The following is an 18,525-nucleotide window of genomic DNA, read 5'->3' as shown; positions in this document are numbered from 1 at the left end:
ACCGAATTTTTTTTCCAAATTCCACAAATAATGCTACAAGATGCGTTGAAGAGAAACTTTAATGCGCACTGTTCTGTCCTAACCACCTTCTTCATGCTTCTCAAAACCTTATTATGCCTAAATGCGCACCTTGATTGATTTGTGAGGTTTAACGTCCCGAAACGACCATATGATTATGAGAGACGCCGTAGTGGAGGGCTCCGGAAATTTTGACCACCAGGGGTTCTTTAACGTGCACCCAAATCTGAGCACACGGGCCTCGACATTTCCGCCTCCATCGGAAATGCAGCCGCCGCAGCCGGGATTTGAACCCGCGACCTGCGGGTCAGCAGCCGAGTACCTTAGCCACTAGACCACCGCGGCGGGGCCTAAATGCGCACCTTGATCAACACTTTAACGTATGCTTACTGCATACGGCCCCGCATCTTGAGTTACCGCGGTTGACTTCAATTAAACATGATGTGCTTTGCTACGCTCTGAACTAGCTTTTGATATACTGTTAATCACTTTATTCTTTGCCTTGAGTATCGCATGACCTTTTGCACCGTTACTGCTGATACCGACGACTTCAGGTTCTTCGACTCATAATACGCATATGGTTTTGTCCTGAATAACACAAATCGGGTAGACGCTGCTAAATAGGTGTACGCGCGATCCTCCTTCAGGGGAGGGGGGCGAAGATTCGTCGCAGCGCACCCCTCCTCTTATTAAGTCACCGCATGGGACAAACATTGTTCCAGGGATCCAGGCAGAGCACCCTCTCCCTTATGCGCACGACATTGGCTGTGCTGCATTTTTTTCCAATCTGAAGGAATTCATGTGGCGCCGCGAGGTTTTGTAGCTAGGCGTTGTTGTTTCACTATGAAATCCAAGAAGCTCAATAAACCATTTGTACGGGAAGCACATACGGCTGTATATATGCTGATTCATTATGCGTTTTCCGTGCTACATTTCTAGAAAACAGAAGCAGTCACGCTTAGCAAAGCCTTGGAGGGTTTCCAAACAAAGTTACGCTTCAATATAAGTCACATTCACCATTGACTGCGTGGCAGCGTTCCCGTGAATACGTTCTGCGCTGTTGCTTGCCGGCAAAATTTAGAAGACGGCCTCCGTTTGACCCTTTAGAAAACATGGCTTTCCTTCTCTCTTATGAGTTTCCGATGACGTGGACAGCAGACACAATGTGAGGTGAACTTTGTTTGTTGCCTAATACAGAAACCTTACGTGCTGGAGTTACTCTACCGGTGAACATTGGGCGCACATAGCGGAAAGCAACAGTAGTGACGGCGGGTGCTCGCGCTCTGTGATTACGCCGCGGCACGTGCGCAATCTATGGAAAACACGTTAGCGGAAAAGCGAGCCCGCCGTGCCTTGCGGTTGCCTCGGTGGAACAGCGCGTGCGTGGTTTCCCGGAATGCCTCTCGCCGCTATCCGCCTCGAGGATACCGGGCGTGGTGCGAAACAATTGCGAAGGTGTGGCCGAGCGGAACGACAAACACGCCTCCTTTATCCACTAGGTGTTCGTCGCCCCCTCCGTCGCTTTGGTTGGGGCTTCGCCGTCACGGTGGTTGTAGATGAATTTTGTTTAGCCTGGCAATGAATGAACGCCACGTAAACACGTTTAGCAAGGACGTATTTTAGGGTCCTCGTGTCTCTTGCACACTTCCTGTAAGGTCGGCGCAAATGTGCCCTTCAGCCGAATTCAGATAGATAGATAGATAGATAGATAGATAGATAGATAGATAGATAGATAGATAGATAGATAGATAGATAGATAGATAGATAGATAGATAGATAGATAGATAGATAGATAGATAGATAGATAGATAGATAGACAGACAGACAGATAGACAGATAGATAGATAGATAGATAGATAGATAGATAGATAGATAGATAGATAGATAGATAGATAGATAGATAGATAGATAGATAGATAGATAGATAGATAGATAGATAGATAGATAGATAGATAGATAGATAGATAGATAGATAGATAGATAGATAGATAGATAGATAGATAGATAGATAGATAGATAGATAGATAGATAGATAGATAGATAGATAGATAGATAGATAGATAGATGAGCCCTAGCAAACCAACATCAGTAACATGGCACGGCACATGGCTTGAATACTATCATACTTTCTAGAAACCGCATAGGGATTTGAGTAAATCTGCAAGGAATTGAGAAAAGACAAGGAGGTACTAGCGGGCACCTCGATATAATTTTGGACATTTAGTAGCAAGCCCTGCTCCGTACCTATACAATCATGAAAATATTGCGTTTCCTTCCTATAGAAACAATGCAGCTGTGGTTGGTAATCAGTCATCACCTTGTGCACAAAATCAATTTTAATACGCAATGGCCAAGCTATCTGAAATGACGTAGATGATGTCAAAAAGTACAGAGGTCACCCTATTTTCGCAATAGCATTCATTTTATTGTGCCGAAACGCTCAAGTTCGACTGCACTGTTTTCATTTCGTATACGTGAAAATCGGCGTATGTTGCGACCACTTGAGTCACTACGGCCCCTAAAGGGTACCCGTACTCCTTTACAATCATCACGGCCATAATTTCACGGTATCTGTCACTACCGTGTATGGATTCTGACTCTGCACCAAGTCGTGTACCTCGCGCAGCAGTGGCCACGTAGACCCGTAGTCACCAGCGAAATCGTCCATGCTCAAGTCCCAGACGGCCACGCCTCGGGTTCTACGCAGTATGGGCCTCTTGGCGCGCAGACTAACCCTGTCTTCGAACCCGACCCACTGATCGTTTGTGTGGGCCACCACGCACCGTGAGTAGCCGTGAAGGAAGCGCGTCCAGCTACGGTTAAGCAGCAGGGTCTCCACGACGTCATAATAGCTGGCCATGCCTGTCAGGTTGGTGTGACCAAAAGGCTTGCCAGGTCCGACGGCCTTGATACCGATGCGGCCGTTCTTCAAGTGCGGGTGCTTCAGCGTGAACGACACTCCTGCCAAGGAGACGCTGAAGACTACCTTGACGAGGACGTCGTGCTCGGTGGTGGCCGAAGCTATCGCGTCCACCACGCTAGACAGCCCCACCTGACCATGATACCTGGCCCTGAACACAGCTCTCACGGGACTCTGGCAAGTCGTCACCGGAAAATAACTAGAGTCCACGGTGCGGTGCGAGTCTACGATGACCACGTCTAACCGGTCGAACAGCGAGCGAACGAAGTAGCCATGCCGACGGGTCACCACGTTCCAGGGCACCACGACGGTCATCCGGATCTTGTCTTTGTCAAAGTATATGCGCATCGTGTTCAGAAGCGTGCTAAAGTTGGTCCTCGACGTCTCGGTCGGGTATTTCCAGTAGAGGACGAGACCGCTCAACCCTCGCTGTTGGACCCAATGTGCCGCTTTGCGGATGAAAGTCAAGCGCGACTTTTTTGTGCTTATTACGGCCTTAAAGTCGGCGCTGTCGCTTTCTTCGCCACCGACGCACGCGTAAGTATCAAGCGTAGACGTCGGCTCCATTGCCTTCATATTAGACACTTTCTGGATGACCTCTTCGTCCTCGGCTGGGTTCTTGAAGCGAATGGTAAATTCTTCGGGGTCCAAGCCGACAGCGACGTAGACGAGCGCGTCGCAGAACAATACCGACACGTTGCCGACGTCGAACGCTCGCGGTGATCCCGACGGCATGCTGACGTTGACAAAGCAGAAGACTAACTTGCGAGGCATGCTGTCGGACAGCCGCTGATAGGCGATGCTAGCCGACCTTTCGGGAATGGCCACGACTTCTTCCTCGCTGCCTTGGGCCGTTTCTGGGGATGACGACTGAAAGTATTCCGCCGCAGCCGCCACAGCGGCGGCGCAGGCGCACGCCGCGGTGATGATGGCGATCACAAAGAAAACCACCAGGCAAAAGCTGCGGGAACGGAAGGCGTCGCTCAACGTATTGCGGGACGGTTCTTCTCTCGGCATGAAAAGTGGCATCAGTCCTTCGAAGCGGCCCTGGCGGTAGGTCACGGTGGTGTCACCCATGAGTCCTACTTATTACTTTGCGGAGAACGGAGGCACAACCTTTAGGCAACTGAGCAAGGCTTCTTCTTCTACACACGCGACACGAAGATGCTATGATGATGATGCTTCGACGCCAGATAACTTCTGTTTCTTTCTGTACTGTGTAATAAATTCATAGGCCTACGCATTTGCTGTAGGAATTGGTGCAATTTCATCCCTAACACGCAACGCACTGTTTTATACAAATATTTATTCATTTGTTCTATGCTTTTATATATTTATTTATTTAAAATTCACTGCGATCATTGAAGACGAAACACGTTGATAGCAGAACAATAAACAATTAGGTATAATTCTAAAGATGAAAGGAATAGGTGAAACCTATAGAGACATACACTGACTGATCAAATACAAGCGGCAGGATGTCTGTGGAGGCGTAGACGTGTAACTCCAGCAAGAAAATAATTATAGAGATCTGTTCATGAACCAACTCGTAGCGCCTCGTGGCGCTGATCGGAAAATGAATAGCTTGTCTTCAGTAAGTGCGGGTTCTAACTCCTCGTACATCATCGCATCATCCCAAGTTATTTTCAGGCGTAAATAAACGAATAAATCACTCGCATTTGTAGGAAGTGTGCAGTATATCATTTCTTTTATTTCCTTGATTTCTACATGCAATATTTTCCTGAACATATTTCATCTAAGGCAGATCTGCACATTTCGAAATCAGCAAGGAACAAGGCCAACTTATTAGAGAGTACAAGCGCCGCATTTTGAGCAGAGAACATCTTGTATTTTGTTTGGAAAAAGTCACTGTATATACCCTATTGTAGCCTTTGTTTACGCCCATAGAAGATCTCTTAGTCGCAATTTTTTGGACTCGGTTCATTTGCCCGGAAGCTCCAAGATAAGGTGACTTCAAGAATAAACACTGGAGGGTTTAATTCGGCGACTTGTTTCATTATTGTGCTGCCTATGTTTTGTGGAATAACGTTGGTTGATAAAAATAGAGACCACATTTGCATTTTCTTATAAGGCGATAAAAAAATTAACTGAAGGTTTTTCAACGTGACCAAATACTTTTCAATGCATTCTTTTCTTGTTACTCGTGTGCCCTGTTCTGTCAGTTAAAAGACCATGAAACCGTTCTTAGTTGCCAAGTGCATGTTTTTTTTAACGCAAATTAATCTTTCCTGACTGATGAACGAGCAACGAGGTCATAGTATAGTCACACACAACTTCGGAAGTCTGTGGCATTTTCTCGTCAAAGGTTGATGCACACAAGCCTGCACCAATGGGCGTGCAATCGAGGCTGACGTCACGAGCTGGACAGCCAGTGATCCAGCCTTCGGAGTACATGCCGAGTGCATGAGTGAAACTGTTTCTGTAGTCGGGAGGAAATCGGCTGTTGCGCATTGTTTGTTTCAGTAGGGCCTCTGTGGACGTCATAAACGGGCCCTGCAACACTTTTTAAGTAGCTATGGAATAGACTCACTAAAGGAGCCTTTTGCCTCATGAACTGACAGCCACAAAAATTTTAGAATTCGTCCAGTAAGAAGCGGAGTTGCAAATATTTGTGACACATTGCAATATGATTCTCTCTTCTCTCAACAACAATTCTCTCCTGTCTTTTCCACCCCCACCCTCTTTTCTAACTCTGAGTAGCAGGCTAGAAAATGGATTCAAGCCGACCTCTCAGTTTTTCTGCCACAATAAACTTTTTTATGTCTCTCTCCCGTCCCGACGAAAGCGCTGAATGCTAGGCAGGAAGGAATGGCTTGGAGAAAGAAAATACATCACGTGCGCCTCATGACTTTGAGTACTTTTTATTCTTTTTTTCAGGAACATAAAGCTTTCCATTGCAATCGCGTGCGCACACGCGGAGAAGTTGCGGCCTCCCGCGACGGCCCCTGCAACGACTGAGCGTACCATGCTCAAATCAGCCAATGGCTGATACAGTGGCTGTGACAAGTGATTTTTGAGCTTGTAGCGCCATTTTTTGAGAGAAGAGTAAGCAGTTTTCAGCGAAACTTGAGAATTCACTGTGACGTCTATAGGCTACGGCTGCGCTATAATATTTGGCTCGCGTGTTCTCGGGAATCTTTACTACCGATCGGCATCGTTTTCTGACTATGCTCAAAAAGTGTTGCATGCCGCCTTTTAGTTGCATCCGACTACATAGGCGCGACGTTGCATGTGACGGCACGTCGAATTCGTATTCGAGATTCTTAGGGCGACGTAAGACGCTACCTGTTTTAGCTTAATTTCTTTAGGCTATTAAGTTCCCTATTACAGGGAGCGAGCGGCCCTTTCCTGTAGCATCAGCGTAAGTTGCATACTTTGTGCAACATCGCAATAGACACCACTGTACCCGTAAACCCCTTTCTGCATCGCAATCATTACAACTTTTCTTATGGTTCCTCGAGCAAATAATAGTGGTGTAGCGTATAGCTCGACTGTTTGGTATTCTCTTCACTATCCAAGTCCCCAGAAAAACGGAGCACCTGCAATTCAAAAAGAAAACGTATATTTTGCTGTTAGATTCGTTAAAATACCTTGACATAAAATAGCGACATGCTTAGTGACTGTTCACAGGAGTATCAGTATCGGCTTAAATTTAATGAATGCTCTCTTTATGCGTGGTTGGCAAAGAATAAAAACTTTGTCAGTGATTAGTAAAGGCTATTGTCAAGCTTTATACTACAAAGGAAGAATGCTGCAATGCAATTACTGAACATATTCTGCAATGCAGTGAACATTCCTACTGCAATGCAATGACTGAACATATATCAACAATGTTGTGCCACAATATCTCTACACCTGCGTCTCTTGTTTTCGGTCATAATTGTCACATTTAGGTTTAAAACATGGTCATTGACACGCGACTAGCACAATGTGTCGTCCATTAAGCGTCAAGATTGAAAGGCTGAAAATACTCACAGAAACTAGCAGGAACACAAGGAAACGTCACGCATGGTTGAAACACACAGCGAGTTCCGAAGGGGCACCATATACCCTGTTGCAGAAAAGAAAAGGGTTTTTAATCAGTCTGACTAGAAGCTCTCTCATACATGAGAAAGGCAGCTCGCATGTGCTAACGCTTTTAGTTTGTAGTTCCTCCTGTCGCATCACTGAGTTATCTATCAGTCAGACTAGAGGCTCTCTCAAACGTGAGGAAGACAGTTGGGATGTGCTAAAGTTTTTACTTTCTAGATCCTCCTGTAGCATCAATGAAATATCTTTTCCTACGTCTAACTTTTGTTGTTATGCTTGTTGTTGTTCTTGTTTATGCCACGCTCGCCTATATCTTGAAGCCACGACAGAAAACGTTGAAGGCGAGTTAGTTAATGAGGAGATTTAGGCCAACGCATACGCGTTTCTTCGAAATATTGTTGGCACATCGTACAAAATAAATAAAGCAATCGTTAAAGTGCTTGCCGCGTACTCTGGCAAAAATGAACACCTCGCGACATTGACATCAACTCGCCTCGGCTATAAATCACCTACAACGATCCTACAACAACACTTTGACTTGGGCGATTTGGTACATACTCGGATAGGCTTCAGTGTGATTGAGAAAAATACCATGGAGACATACAGAACACAGACCAGCGCTGACTTGCAACTTGTAAGTCAGCACTCGTCAGTGTTAGTCAGTGCTCGTCCATGTTCTTTGTGTGTCCTTGGTCTTCGCTTGACGTCACGAGTTCGACGTCACGAGTTTGTGTTGGCTCCTACGCACATTGTGTGTGCAGTGGTCACAGTGGTCGTGCCCGTAGTAGACATTTGCATGTTATTAGTGTTGACTTGGTGGTGCCCAGGTGGCATTCGCCTTCACAGCTCAAGCAAGCATGCATTACGGTTCTATATCTCTTTGCAGATGTTTTTCTTAAATACTTATAGAACGCAAAGCTTTATCTGATGTCTGAACTGACACAGAAGGCCTTCTGGTAAAATTTATCGGCAGTTTAATTTCTTTGAAGTTTTTCCACTTTAAGGTGATGTACTGTGAAAGAAACTATGCAAAACACACAAACCATGGAGATATGGACAAAGTGCCTTCTTTTCTAAGAAAATAAAAGCAGCAAAACTTGCAACTTTACCAATGCTTGTTGACATACAAAAGCAAACGAGATTATGCAGTCATATGTAGCGCACAATGATGGAGCTCGGCGAAGCTCTAAAGCTGCAGACTGTGTGTTTGCTTTCAAAGTAATCATAAGTGTCCCAACGCAATTATAATTATAGTAAACCCAAGATCTCTATTCAGTTCACCCCACTGCAGTGGTCTAGTGGCAAAGGTATACTCGGCTGCTGACCTACAGGTCGCGGGATCGAATCACGGCTGCGGCGGCTACATTTCCGATGGAGCCTGAAATGCTGTAGCCCTGTGTGCTAAGATTTGGGCGCACTTTAAAAACCCCAGATAATGCGAATTTCAGGGCCCCTCCACTACAGCATCTCTCATGATCATATGATGGTTTTAAGACGTTAGACCCTACATATCAATAATCTAATATTCGGTTCCATGTATGCCCCAGAATTACTTACGTTGCACCATCTTGACCACCACCAAGAAAAAAAGCCTCCAAAAAACTGTGCTTGGACATTCCAGATGAGGGCTGTAATAAAACACAGCGTGTTTGATTATTACTCTTGCGTATCATTCGCAAATCGATTTGTTCACTTGAACTGCGTCAGCCAATCGCCATCAAATGTCGTAATATACCTTACAACGGAAGACTCCCGTCTCACTATACCATATGTGTCAAATAATGAACATTCAATGCAAACATGCATTTACTCACTATAGTGTTTGGATGCCAGCTAATATTTTCCTATCTTTCATGCTTAACGCGCCATCTGCTAACGCTTAAGCGAGCTGGTTTTCGTGGGATGTCGTAGTCTCCTGTCCCAGTCCGCCGAAGTAATGAACGGTGGACTTAAGTTTATGCCGAATTGAAGGGTTCGATTGTCGAGTGAAAATATGCGTAAATAAGTGTTGGCTTGACACAATTGCTGTTTACATATTTTTTTCATCGCTAGCATTCATCTTTCCTTGCTTCCGTTTTTTTTTTTTTTTTCTGGGATACAACTGCCAAGTGGCAACAAGGAGAAGTTTATTGACTTCCAACCAAGGATAAAGTACCTGACAAAAACATCGAGCTTCACGACTACAAAGGGTGCATGTGGCACTTATTTTTGTCCTCCCGGTGCTTTCTATAGAGAGCTTTTGGTCTTCAGAATATTCGTAGCAGTTGTCTAAAGTACAGAAATCAATGGTTAAAGTTCAAGTCAAATTATCTTTAAACATATCACATCATAAAACTCAAAATAAGTTATCTAAACTATGAAATTAGTGTTTCAGGTTCAAGACACCAATTTTATTTTATGCATGTAATACCGGGGTATAAATTTGCTTAAACGGGCCCTGAAACAGTTTTGGCGATTGTGTATAAACGCATTGAGCCGGTAGAACAAGTCGTAACAATCATTTGCAGACTGATTAAAGATATCTGCGTCAACTCAGTCATTTATTACAACACCACGAATTTATCGCAAACATGCAAATCGCTAAACATTGCAGCAGCTCAGCCGAATGAGTTTCATGTTTACCGTGTCCTTACTAACATTATTCCAAGCAACATGGCACCGGTGGCTGATCTCAATGTATATGTGCGGTCTACGTCACTGAACCACCGTTGCCCAGCGAGCGTCGTCTGCGTGTTTGACATCGTGCTGCGTGTCATAACAGGTGAACTAACAGGTGAATATAACAGGTGAATATAACAGGTGAACTGAGCGACAGCGTAGCGTTTATACATTTTTTTTTTTTTTGCGCCATGAACTCTCTTCGCTGTGTTACGGGCTGCAAGTCTAGGGATCGATGACTTGTAATGCTGCGACTTTTTGCAAAGCTTTTAAGGCATCTGGCGAACGGAGTCCTGCAGCTTGTCACTGCCGTGAGCGTCGTGCTATCGATATATTCGATCATAAAGAGAGTGTTCATGCCTCTGCAGCTGTAGCTCCACCCCCTAAGACACAACCACAAGGCCCGAGTTTACGCCTATCGGTGATCGCACTCAATTACTTCCATATTCCTTAGCAAATTGTCGCCGAACAGGAAAGGAGAAATGAAACTTTATTAGCCGAACAGGAAAATAAGAACGCCTGGTAGTGGGGCGGCACCTAGTGGAGCTCATCTCAACCACAACACGCTCTTCGTCTTTCTTGCCCAACGGCGCGCTGTTTGAACACTCGACTGAACAGTCGGCAGAGCTCGTCTTTTCTAGTGTTCTCGAGTCATCAGCAGTGGCCGGCTCTTTGTGTTAAGGCAGCAAAGCAGGGCCAAGAAGCAAGATATATCTGTAATTTCCCGTAGCCGTCTCGATGCACGGTGCGTCACTTATTTCGCGGTGCGATTCACTTGGTGCTGAGTTAGCTTAAACATTGACAAAATTTCAAAAACCACTTCAGTTCTTACCTTCAATATAAGCACCTGTTAAGCTTCAAGAAACTTAATAAATATTACTTGATTTTATTGAAATACTGTGAGCAGCTCAGATCGTTTTATCACATGACGGAACAGATCTCAACGACATGATCCTTTCGAAGTGGTCCTTTGGCCCCATTTCGGCAGTGCGTGAGACACAATGACATGATATTTTCTAAGTGTTTATTTTGGCAGCGCTGGAGACATGACGACCCAATCCTTTTCAAGTGGTCTCTGAGCCCACTTTGGCAGCTTTTGAAACACATAATATTTTCTGAGTGGTCACTGAGGTCCATTTTGCAAGAGCTGGAGACATGACGACCCGATCCTTTCCAAGTGGTCTCTGAGCCCACTTTGGCAGCGTGTGAAACACGAAGTGTTTCACACTCTGCTTACGGTCAATAAATTCAACAAAAAAAGCTGACACGCTACCTGTTGGAAAACAAATCTTCTGCGTTGCGTCAATTTGAAAGAACGTCACGATCACCATTCTAATCTCTAGAGAGCACCCATGCTCATCTAAAAATGTCTATGCATACGATTCGAAAGAGATTGTTTATTGTGAAAAAATCAGCGCTTTAAAACATGAAGGATAATAACTGCTCAAGTTGGGATATCTTTTCTCGCTGCACCTTTTTTAAGGTAATCATCCCTTTCGACGACGCCAACTCATTAATGTTCACTGTATGATGAAGGCCACTCCTAGTCATCTACGAACTGTCCTTTACTGCTCGATCTGATTTCATTTGGGGCCTCCAAATAATTCGTTGTATTATGCTACCAAACTTTTGTGAGTCGTCGGCAGTGGTTCCCACCTCTTGGTATCTATTCCGTCGCTGTAATTCACCACCGCTTACCGGTCGTTCGTGTTACGTAATCCTCCCGGGGTTCACACATTTCTCTGATAATCAACTGAGATATCATCTATTGGGGGTTGTTCTTTTTTTCTGATGCACTCGGTTGCCTTTCTACCTCTTATTGTGGCCCCTACCATTTTCCATTCCACGCGGAAAAAAGTGTGCGCTAAAAATAAAAGCAATGAGAGGTTTAAGAACTTCGTCATTTCGTGCGAGCTCTGAATTATGTATATAGGAGCTGATTAAGTCTACCATCAGGACTACTTGAAGCAGCACTTGCTAAATAGATTTTTTGTTTCCAGAGTGTGTTGGAACAAAACCTGAAAAATTTTATAGCTTTCTCGGTGCATTAGCTACCCCACGTATAAAATTGATGTCACTTACCCGCGAAAAGCAGAGTTGAAGCAGTAAACAGAACTAGCCTGGACATAACAGCAGCCTCTATGCAGGAGCTCCGCTTCAGTAACGGCCGTCCACTAGTTCCGACCTCCGCTCCTTCCACAACTAAAATCACTACGTTTCTAGCATACCCAATCACTGTTACATCGAGGCGACCTTCCAAATGTCCTTTTTATGGTTCCACCAGCCTATTATGGTCAATGCCAAAGAAAGGAGAATAACGACGTGTGACAGAATTGGATCTATAGTACTGTCGTTGCGCTTGACCGCTCACTCAAGCAGGAAGAAATTACGCATGACTAACGTCGGAAATATAACCGTGGGCTTTCAAGATTTCTCTGATGTTCAGCGAAGCTTTTGTTAGGCTTAAAAGTGCCAAAACTTGAATTTCACGGCGAGCAGCTCCCTAGTAAACACTATACCGAAAAAAAAATTCGGAAAGAATACGGTGCAGTCACGTACATGCCTACGCTATCAGCTCTAAGCAAATAATGCACCTTCGATAATGGCCTCTTCTTTGGATGACTTTCTTCATCCTTCATTGGTTCTGCTTTCGTGTACTACCTTATGTTCGGTCTCTGCACAGAAACCATTAACCGAGACTAAATATAAACACACACACATACAACACGTTCATAAACACACACACACACACACGCACACACGCACGCACACACACACGCACGCACACGCACACACACGTACACACACACACACACACACACACACACACACACACACACACACACACGTACATTAACTCACGTGTTGCCGAATAAATATTATTTACAAAGCGAGTTTTTTCTCTGAATAATTTATACCCACTGTTTCCTTTTGCTGTGTCCTCATGTATGTGTCAAATGACCATGTTTATGTCATGTTGTGGATATTGAATACTAGTTAAAGGCATAACATCAAGGAAGCGAAATTTTAATAAATGTCTAAATATGTCATCACATTCACAAATGCCTAAAGCCGTCTTCTGCATGGAAGCCGCACGCCTGAAAAATGAAAAAAGTGTAATATATGACAACACATGAAATTTAGTTATGCGTAATATATTAACCTCCTCGGTTGGCTTGCTAAAACGATGATTCTCAGGTGAAGTTACCAATGAAATACTTTGTTTTTTTTTTTAAGAAACAAGTTCCATGAAACAGGCTACGAAAATTACTGCCCTTTTCGTTTCTCCTTCCTTTCTACCTAATTGTGGACGACGCAGATCAGTTTCCTATCGATCAGGCAGGAAATAACCATTTAAAGCTAATCATGCATAAACTTTTGTAAAATGCTAACCGCAACGTTGGCAAGCATCGGGCGAACGTCGTTGAGTGAAAGCCACATATTGTCAGCAATGAACGACCAAACAGCGTCAAAAAATGCTACAAAGGCTGTTTTAGATTTTATAAAAAGCACTGGACTAGAAACTAGACTGTAGGGTACTATGCTAAGTGGATACTGTACATACGCACCACCTCTTCCTGTCCCCATCATCACCCTTCATCCCTCTTTCCTTCCCCTTTCTTTTATCCCCTGTGTAGAGTAGCAGGCTAGAACGAACTAGCCCAGACTGACCTTTCTGCCTTCTAATAAATTCTCACACACACACACACACACACACACACACACACACACACACACACACACACACACACACACACACACACACACACACACATTTGTCGGAGCTGTGGGCCCGAGAATTTGGCTAAAAGGCTCTGAAAAGATGAGCATCAATGTTTTTACACATATATATAAAATGTTATAAATATAAGTACAGCCTTATTGAAGTACTTCAATGCCATAGTGGGCCTATTTAGTGAATAATAGGTTACATACTGGCATTTTGAAGCTTCCCGAGCAATAAAGGGCGCTACAAACGCTATCCACCGACTATCTGGGTCCAATGTGATAAACTTTATGGCACATGGGTTCATTTCCAGTGGAGGCATACAGGTGTGGCTACCGAATGCGAGCACTTATGCTGGAATGACAAGGTGCTTCTAATACGTTCACGAAGGCTCCGGGCCTTGAACTATGAGTGCAAAAGCCTTGCTACATGCACGTTACTAACAAGGCTGAAACTGTATTTCAAAATTAGCCCCTACGCTCAAAGTAGTCCTATCGTGTACAATGGAGAGCAAGAAAAGAAAAATATCACGTTTTGAGGGAGAAAGGGGCTTCAGTGCATTTGAAAGCCTGGCCACACCACCTCTAGGCTTCAAAATAGGGCACTCGGTGGGAAATAACACGGTGAAGTTTCTTTCAGTATGCACTGCAAGCCGAGTCATGATTTTGTGCCCAGCCTCGTATTGTCTCCAGCCATGGGCTCACCACGAAACATTGGCCTTTACTGTAGGTCTTGAATGGGGGTACACTACCGTCTACAATCCCTGCGGCACTCTTTCCCCTCTCGAAGATGATCGACTTGAGAGTATCTTTTAGTGTACTAGATATAAGAGTGAATACAGCAGGTCTCGCAACAGTTATTATTCTTCTAGAGCACGTCCAGCTTAACACCACTTCGTAACGGGTTAAGTAGCGTGAACATGGCAAAGTATTTAAATAGCCACTGCATTGCTGCGGTAGTGGCAATTTCCTGTGCTACTATACAATTGTCGCCACCAACAAAACTACGATCTTCTTATTCACAAGACTATAAACTGTGTTATCTCTGGTAAGGCATCCACAGTCTCAAGTCACAGACGACGTATCTTTACGACAAACAAGACGGCTTTTTTATACGGAAAGTGCAAAGTCATCTCACTGTCCCATCTCACTGCGCAATTCAACATTTAGTTATGTACGAGAGAGATGCACTAGGCATTTTAATCTTGAATGACAAGCCGTACGCGCTGGAATCAATAAAATTGTTGGCGTACCCCGCCTTACTACACTTCCGATTTACCCACTAAGGCATCCTAGGCAAGTTGAAGAAAGGCTGGAAGTGTGCTCAGGGATCCACAGACTGTGCTTGTTTGTTTGAGCATTGTTTCAGGTGCAATTGATTCAGCAACATGTTTGGGATCGTTTCAGGGTTATAGATTAATGCAAGTGATAGAAGCTAATCTGAGACACGAGTACCTATTGAGCTTAACCTCCACAATATCACCACGAAGCCTCAAACATTGGCCCTTCAAAACGTACACGTGTCTTAATGTTTCCATGTGTCCGCTTCATTCTCCGTAATCTTATATTACGGAGCGGATAATGTCATTTAGGACGCTTCTATTTGCAGTGCAGCCATTAGCTACCTGAACTTCCGGGCGCACAAGGGACGATCAAGGAATGTGCCCTGAATGACTGGCTACAGTGGCAACACTAGACGTTTTACACTTTCTCTTAATGTGACATATAACGTGGATGACCAGCCTAACATTTTACTCAAGGCAAGAATAAAACTACTAAATATATGCGTGCAAAGTCAGATAGTTAGTATAGTCACTGCGGAGTCATTTCGCACACGATGTGCTGCCATCATCCATTACTTATTCTCGGTGCGTCTTGGTACACATATTATCAAACAAACATGGAAACTGTCGGCATAAGTATGCCAGTGACCTGATCACGTTCTTACGCTGATCATTTCCTCAGCAACTCATTCCTATCCCCAGCTAACCGTGCCCCTATCAATGAGAAAAGTTCACAGAAATGCTCTATGCATACAAGCCTTCATATAACTGTATCGTAAAGCGTTCTTGGGATTCAATATTCCAGAACGACAACCTATTTTTGAAAGAGACGTATAGTTCTTTAAATCTATTCCTTGGTGATCATTCGTCTTGTTGAGCATTGGGCACGATGAAGTGGGACGTGAAGATGATAAATTGAATAAATGTATATTGATCAGCCACATGACTTGAACTTTGAGGTTCGGAAAGTGCTACGACATTGCAAGCCTATAGACCATTATAATCAAAGTTGGGCTGAAATTATTCACTGTTTAACCTGTTTCTTCAAGATGAACTCGTCCTAGTTAATTACCATGTACTCCACTCAAAGCTACAATGCGTACAACGTCATCCACTATGAGGAGACGGCTCACTTAAGCTGTTCCCGAGTGTTTCAAGTTTTGTTTTGAATGCTGCATTCATTTTTAAAAGTGCTTTTCTTCACCAATCTTGCAACGTGTTTGAATACCAGCCACCGGGAAGTAATCGTGTGATACCGAACAAATGCGACTTATACAAGGTTCTTCCAGCGTAAGAAGGCCTGTTGATTGATATGTGATGTTTAACGTCCGAAAACCACCGTATCGTTATAAGAGACGCCATAGTGGAGGGTTTCGGAAACTTCGACCACCTGGGGTCCTTTAACGTGCACCCAAATCTGAGCACACGGGCCCACAACATTTCCGCCTCCATCGGAAATGCAGCCGTCGCAACCGGGATTCAATCCCACGACCTGTGGGTCAGTAGCCGAGTACCTTAGCCACTGGGTTTGTAGACAGTTCGCTAGCTAACCCTATCCAGTCTGAAGTCTGTACTTCCCATAATTCCCATGGGGGTACACGATCGCCGCGCCAAATTCCTCTCTAGGTATTATTCTATGAGACTCTATGGGGGTAGCAATCTTACTGCTGGTACAATATGCTTGTTTTGCTCGTCGAGAGATGACGCGAAAAGAGGCAGTGGTTGCTCCCACTCCCACTTCAGCGCGCTGCCAGCAGCCGCCGGAACGTGCAGGCCATGCGCTCCCGCGTTCTCTTTAATAAAAATTGACACTGTACGTACGCACGGGCGAACGGAAGCATGGACGAATAAGCGGGTGGGCGGGTGGATTGAAACACGGATGGACGCATGGACGGACGGGTGGACGCTTGGACGAACGGACGCAGAGATGGACGGGTGGACAAACATATGGACAGACGCACGGATGGTCGCACAGACATGTGTGCAGATGGACGGAAGCAAGAGCGAACGAACAGACGGCAACACGGACGGACTTACGAATGCTTGACCCCACTCATTATCATGCACTCCGTGGATATGCTGCGGTTTTTTTACAAAGGTAATGACACCGGGTATCTTTCATTGCGTGGTATAGCGTTTCAAGTTGAAATATAGGTTACAATTAGGACAAAATCAAGGGGAAATACGTTTGTACAACGACCGTCAACATGGTGTAGAAGACCAAGAAACAGCCTCCGCACAATTTGGGAGCATCGAGCACCTCTTCATTCTCTGCTGCACTGACCCGCTTCTGCCTACAGATGTCGCGTCGCTTTTGCATGAATAAGTGCTGTGACGATACGCACAATCTGCGGCCACTGTGGTCAAACATCGGCTGCTTTATTTTATGTATAGAGTGACGCAGCTCGTGTGCTTGGTGTCTTGAAAGACATCATGGACAGTTTAGAAAGAGGAAAGGTGTAGATGTTCACCATCTATGCCATACATGACGCTTTTCAGTGGTGTCGGCAACTTTTGAGGATGTTTTTTGCAGTTTTGTTAGGAAATATACATGGTTATTAGCTGAACGGATCATTACCTGATGGCCGAAACTACGAAGCACGCAGGAGATACTAATATTGCCCCACCGCCGTAGTCTTGTTGCTAAGGTACTCGGCTGCTGACCCGCAGGTCGCATGGTCGAATCTCAGCTGCAGCGGCTGCATTTTTGATGGAGGTGAAAATGTTGTAGGCGCGTGTGCTGAGATTTAGGTGCACGTTAAAGAACCCTAGGCGGTCTAAATTTCTGGAGCTCTCCAATACGGCGTGTCTCATAATCGTATGGTGGATTTGGGGCCTAAACCCCACATATCAATCAATCAGTAACTATTTGATTTTGTCATTGAATTTATTTTTATTGTATCAACGGACTTTCAGCGTAATCTCCTGATTTTCAGCGGGTCGAGCGTAGTCGCTACCTGGCGGCAACTGGCTGAAGGGGTGAAGTGTGGATTGCTGCCTGCGTCGTCTGCTAGCCATGTCGTGTTTGCACGTTCTCAAAGGGTGGTTTGTTGGGATATGTTAGTACTAGATTAACTGTTGGTACGTATGCCTGAAACAACGTATCAAAGCACTCGATCTTGCTCGTCTGGTAATGCATGCACTGCAATACGATCAGCGAGTGCAACTTTCCTGAGTGCTGGGTATTCTCGTCGTACTTTCCCTTCACCAGAATCATCTCAGTCATGGACCCACTTTCAGCTCAAACTCATCGTAAAATTCGCTTGGCATCGTCCCGCACATGAGGACTGTGAAGTATATAGTTTGTGAATGCAGAGTTTTATCGACTCTGCTGTAAACAAAAACAAAGCTCTAGGCCACTCATTTCCACCTTGTTGTTAAGAGCATAACTACGGCACTGTATATAGTTTATCGACTATGCGATCAGCTTTTATTATGTTTATGTGACCGTGGTACTACCATGGAAAAGTAATTCTATCAAGTAAAGCGTGACACTTCTGTACTTAAACTCTTCTTCAAACGGACTTGCCGTGTGCCATTTGTTAAGTTGGGGTGAAATTTACACAGAAACACCCGTGTGCATAGATTTACAAATCTTTTCAGGAACCCCATTGTTGAAAAACAATTCAGACGGTGTGCCTTATATTAAATTTGCACAATTTTATGGAAAATTTCATCTTTCTTTACACTTTTAATCTTTCTTTACATTTTTTGTTCGAAAAAAAATAGAGAAGCTGATCTGCCCATGAAATAAACAGACCTTTGTTGTATTACTGTCATGCAGGTAATCCTACGATGTTAGCTTTATGCGGAACTCTTACGAGCTTTTGATACTTTTACTGGTGCGAGAATATGCGCGTACGTGGTAAA

The 18,525-nt window shown here is 44.5% G+C and overlaps 1 protein-coding gene across 1 annotated transcript; it reads right to left on the bottom strand.

Annotated features, from left to right (window-relative positions):
* Positions 1–2,566: 2,566 nt before the first annotated feature.
* Positions 2,567–4,015, bottom strand: LOC119173798 (chitinase-like protein 4). Its single transcript, XM_037424583.2, has one exon. It carries the CDS (start codon positions 4,013–4,015, stop codon positions 2,567–2,569), a length of 1,449 nt encoding a protein of 482 aa, XP_037280480.2.
* Positions 4,016–18,525: the final 14,510 nt, after the last annotated feature.

Source organism: Rhipicephalus microplus, chromosome 5, assembly GCF_043290135.1.
Source record: "Rhipicephalus microplus isolate Deutch F79 chromosome 5, USDA_Rmic, whole genome shotgun sequence".
NCBI lineage: Eukaryota > Metazoa > Arthropoda > Arachnida > Ixodida > Ixodidae > Rhipicephalus > Rhipicephalus microplus.
Note: the sequence above shows the minus strand (reverse complement) of the source record. Positions and strands in the feature narration are given on the sequence as shown.

Excerpts from the sequence above, each read along its gene's own strand:
- LOC119173798 (XM_037424583.2), bottom strand. The coding sequence starts at position 4,015 with ATGGGTGACACCACCGTGACCTACCGCCAGGGCCGCTTCGAAGGACTG.